Source organism: Myotis davidii, unplaced genomic scaffold (assembly GCF_000327345.1).
Source record: "Myotis davidii unplaced genomic scaffold, ASM32734v1 scaffold552, whole genome shotgun sequence".
Lineage (NCBI taxonomy): Eukaryota > Metazoa > Chordata > Mammalia > Chiroptera > Vespertilionidae > Myotis > Myotis davidii.
Window position 1 is genome coordinate 321,325 of NW_006283439.1, and position 4,843 is coordinate 326,167.

Here is a 4,843-nt window from a genome sequence, read left to right on the forward strand (position 1 = left end):
AGAGCGGGAGTGAGGTGAGGGCTCGCGGGGGTGTTCAGTCAGGTTTTGCCACCACTGACGGGGATTCACTATCAGCGCCTGGCACCCCACCACGGGGGCGCGCGGGCTCGGGGAGGGGACCACACCATGAGGTGTGAAACTGTGGGGTCTGCACCAAGCAGGTACTTCTGTCAGCCATGGCCTGGAGGCCCAGAGGGCTGTGTAAGTGCTCTGCTCAAACGCCAGGTCCCCCAGGAGGGGAGCAGTGGTGCTGGGTCCCTGCGTGTGACTCCTGAGTGGGTAGCACAGACGGTCCACTCACTACTCACTGCCATGGGGTCCTGCACCTGGGCAGCCCCTTGGCAGGACTGCGGTGCCCGTTGTAGGGATGCAGCCTGCAGCGCGACCTGCCTTTACTAGTACGTTACTCTCTCATAGTCATTCTTGTTCTCTTAGTTCCCTTAGTCTTTCAGCATTAACTTAATGATGTCTAATAATTGAGCAAGTGCTACGTGTAGTTGGTGTGCGATAGCTGCTGTTTGTAAAACATGACTGTAATTCCCAGGGCTTCTTAGTTCTTTATTATTTTCTTGGTTCTGTAGTTGATGGATGACAGGTTTGGGAGAGTGATGGCGAACCTTTTGAGCTCGGTGTATCAGCATTTTGAAAAACCTAACTTAAATGTGGTACCGTGTCACATACAGAAATTTTTTGATATTTGCAACCATAGTAAAACAAAGACTTATATTTTTGATATTTATTTTATATATTTAAATGCCATTTAACAAAGAAAAATCAACTAAAAAAATGAGTTCGTGTGTCACCTCTGACACACGTGTCATAGATTCACCATCACTGGCGTAAGAGGTTGTTTTTCCTGGGCTTTGGGAGGAGATGATCAGTGATTTAACTTAAGAAGTAAGATGTATGCATGAGTTGTATCTGTAGATTTTTGTATGCTATTTATAAACTCCGCATTTGGAACTATGAAAAGAACATTAAAAATAAAACATTTAAGAAGTTTAAAAATATTTCATATATGTAACAAACTAAATAGGTTGCCAGAAAATTGACCAATATTTTATTTGCATTTTTAGTCATTAATATAATTAAGCTGTTCTACAGTTTTGTTATTAGATTCCCCTCCTCCCCCCAAATGTGTGTATCTTGAAAATGAATTTACAACATTTTCCTAATTATTTCTACACTAGAGGCCTGGTGCACGAAATTCATGCACTAGTGGGGGAGGGTGTCCCTCAGCCCATCCTGAACCCTCTCCAATCTGGGACCCCTCGGGGGATGTCCGACTGCCCGTTTAGGTCTGATCCCACCGGCAGTCGGACATCCCTCTCATAATCCAGAACTGCTGGCTCCCAACCGCTCCCCTGCCTGCTTGCCCCTAACCGCTTCTGCCTGCCAGCCTGATCACCCCCTAACCACTTCCTTGCCAGCCTGATCGACACCTAACTGTTCTCCTGCTGGCCCGATTGCCCCCAACCGCCCTCCCCTGCCAGAAAGTGAGATGTGTGCCTTTGTCTCCCAGGGTTGAGTGTGATAGCAAAACACAGCAGTGGTGACTGATACTTGTCTCACGTCCTAGGTAAAACTGCCATTTAACGCACAACGGATCATTTCCCTCTCTCGGAATGACTTCCAGTCCTTGCTGAGGATGCACAAGCTGACTCCAGAACAGCTGGACTGTATCCACGACATCCGGAGGAGGAGTAAGAACAGGATCGCCGCCCAGCGCTGCCGCAAGAGGAAGCTCGACTGCATACAGAACCTGGAGTCGGAAATCGAGAAGCTGGTAAGGATGCCAGAGAGTTCAACTCCACCACACCCACCCATTCTTTTTACTGTAGAGGAGACAGCTATTTTAACTCCTAAGTCAGATTATAATGTCCAATTATACATTAACTTTAAAATTTACCACATACCATTTTTTTAAAAAATATATATTTTATTGATTTTTTTACAGAGAGGAAGGGAGAGGGATAGTGAGTTAGAAACATCGATGAGAGAGAAACATCGATTCAGCTGCCTCTTGCACGACCCCTATTGTGGATGTGCCCGTAACCCAGGTACATGCCCTTGACCGGAATCGAACCTGGGACCCTTGAGTCCACAGGCCGACGCTCTCTCCGCTGAGCCAAACCGGCTAGGGCCACGTACCATTTTAAGAAAGTAAATTATATGACATTTAGGAAGTAAAAAAGGATATTTATAAACTACTTTACATATGTAAGTATTCTACATATTATAGCATAATATGTTATAAATTGAGAACTATTTCTGGGTGCCTTTTTAACGATTTACAAATTAAGGATAGTTTTACCACCTACCTAATTCTTAGGTTGAATCAAGATGCAAGACATTGTGAGGCACTTCAGTGTTTTGTGCCGTGAATCTGTAACGCTTAATGGTTCAGTTGTTAGTTAAAATACACTGTAGACTTGAATAACTTGTTTTGGTTGATACCAAAACAAACCCACTTGGATCTTTTATCTAAGGGAAAAAGTCAGATGCTGATAGGAAAGAAACATTCCGAGATCTACGGAGACCCTGCATGTGAGGAATGCCTGCTTTGTTGAATCTTATTTTCTGTTCCAGCATCAAAACACAGATTAGCTGAAAAATGATTAACTTGCAGCCAGCCAGGTGTCTCTGTCCCCTAGTGGTGGCTGGAAGGAACATTGTCTGAGCAGCAGAAGCTGGGACTGGGACAGACATCAGGGAACAGGGCCACATGGAGGGAAGACCTTTCTTCTGTGCTCAGTTTTGGGTGTTTGTTAATTACTGGTGAGAGTTTAAAATTGTGATTGTAGCAAATCTTCAAGTATGAACATTCTAGCTATGAGTAGCAATTAAATAATTTAGAAAGAAAACCATGCTTTTATATACCTTCAGAAAAGTGGACAAACAAAAATTTATATATTTTGTGTATACTTTAATTGTGCAAAAAGAGGAAGACATATAACTATTTAAAAAGACGAGGCACAATTGTAAAAGGTTAACGAGAAACCAGATGTTTTACAAGTGAAGGCACGAAAGAGATGAAAACCTCTGTGATTTTGCTGACTGATTAAAGTGGTTGGGAACACAGGAGAAAAGTTACAGTTTTGGGCCCTGGCCAGTTTTTCTCAGTGGTTAAAGCACTGGCTTGGGTCTGTGGGTTCGATTCCCAGTCAGGGGCATGTACCTCTGTTGTTTAGTGCTTTATTTTTTTCAAAATATTAGCTGCTATGAAATACTTAAAAACTAATTACCATAGTTAGATTTACAGTTTTTTAGAAAAACTTTTATATAAAACCGTAATAGTACCTTTGTATAAAGCAAATTTCCTTTTACCCTTATAGCTATTTTTGTTCCAGAAAAGAATCTATGTAGATTATCACTGATATCACCCATCTAACTGTTAACCACAGCGTCAGCTCTGTAGAACCTACCCATGAGCAGAAAACCAAGAGCCCTGTCTAATCCCACAGGGGAAGCCTTTGGCCTCCCGCCAGCTTTTACTTCCTCTCCCTCTGGTCACCTGGCTCCTGCTGGGTCAGAGCAGGTGTAGGGGCAGCAGGAAAGGGAGTGAGCGAGGGGGAAGCAGGTGGTGGTGGATGGGCTGCAAGAGCCAGCAAACCTGAGGACATTGTGGAGACTTGCCTGGAGAAATAACAATTCTAAATAATAATAATATGGTTGACAAAACAGACCCCCTCCCCCCTCCTTTAGACGCTGAGTCCCACCTATAATGTGGGTTTAACGTTACTTAAACCAGCAGTCATGGGAATCACACAGCTGAGAGTGCGAATTCGCAGACATTTTGCACAATATTCGGTACAAAGAATGCTAGTCCCTATTCGAACCTGGTGGCGATTTGAGTCGCAGGAGTTAGGATGAGTGTGCTTGTGCCTCTTTTGACTCTGCTGTCTAAGATGTTAAGTCCACACTTGCTGTTCTGCAACCCACAAGTCCAGAAAGCTCTGAAAACCGTACAAGAGAACAGTACCAGAGTGTCACCGCTACTTTGGCCAGAAACTGATGCAAATGACATCAGGCGACGTAGAATCTATTTTTCTCTACTTTGCGCATTGTTTGATATTTCACTGTGTTTTATTTAGAAGTGTAGAGATGTTTGACAGTGGGTGGCTGCCCCAGACCCCGCCAGAGGGAAGATGTGCGTCCACATTATCTTCCTAAATCTGAAAAATCCTGAATCCCAAGATACGTCAGGCCTAGGAGTTTTGGATGAGGGATTATGGACCTGAGGTATTGAATACATTTTTCAATTGAATTGAAAGGAAAAATTCCATGTGACCTTGTTTAATGAGAAGACACTGCAGACACCAATGTCTGATCGCCTTAGCAATGGTTGCTAATGCCCCCGAGTCATTGCGTTCTCTCTGTGCCCACAGCAGAGTGAGAAGGAGAGCTTGCTGAGGGAGAGAGACCACATCCTGTCGACGCTGGGTGAGACCAAGCAGAACCTGACCGGACTTTGCCAGCAAGTCTGTAAGGAGGCGGCTCTGAGCCAGGAACAGATTCAGATACTCGCCAAGTACTCGGCCTCAGACTGCCCACTTTCGTTTTTAATTTCTGAAAAGGACAAAAGTACTTCTGATGGTGCTGTTGTGTTTCCATCAATTCTGAGTTTACCGGAGGGGCCTCCTGCCACGCCACCTGCTGGGGGCCAAAGCCCCTGCTTCCCCGGCGGGAAGGGCAGTGGGTCGGGCTGCGTGCTGGCTCAGGAGTCTGGGCCGAGCCCCAGGGTGGCCCCAGAGTGCGCGGGGCCCTCGGAGCAGAGCCGGCAGAGCGCAGGCATCTCCGACTTCTGCCAGCAGATGACCGACAAATGCACTACTGACGAGTG

At 45.3% G+C, this 4,843-nt stretch overlaps 1 protein-coding gene across 1 annotated transcript in view; it reads left to right on the plus strand.

Annotated features, from left to right (window-relative positions):
• Window positions 1–4,843, plus strand: part of BACH1 (BTB and CNC homology 1, basic leucine zipper transcription factor 1) — a 30,729-nt gene that overhangs the window by 9,348 nt on the left and 16,538 nt on the right. Inside the window, exons 3-5 of the mRNA XM_015564239.1 lie at window positions 1–9; window positions 1,580–1,786; window positions 4,389–4,840. The exon at window positions 1–9 is cut by the window's left edge and continues 1,326 nt beyond it. Of these exons, the coding sequence (XP_015419725.1) occupies window positions 1–9; window positions 1,580–1,786; window positions 4,389–4,840 (668 nt within the window). The remainder of the gene's footprint in view (window positions 10–1,579; window positions 1,787–4,388; window positions 4,841–4,843) is intronic.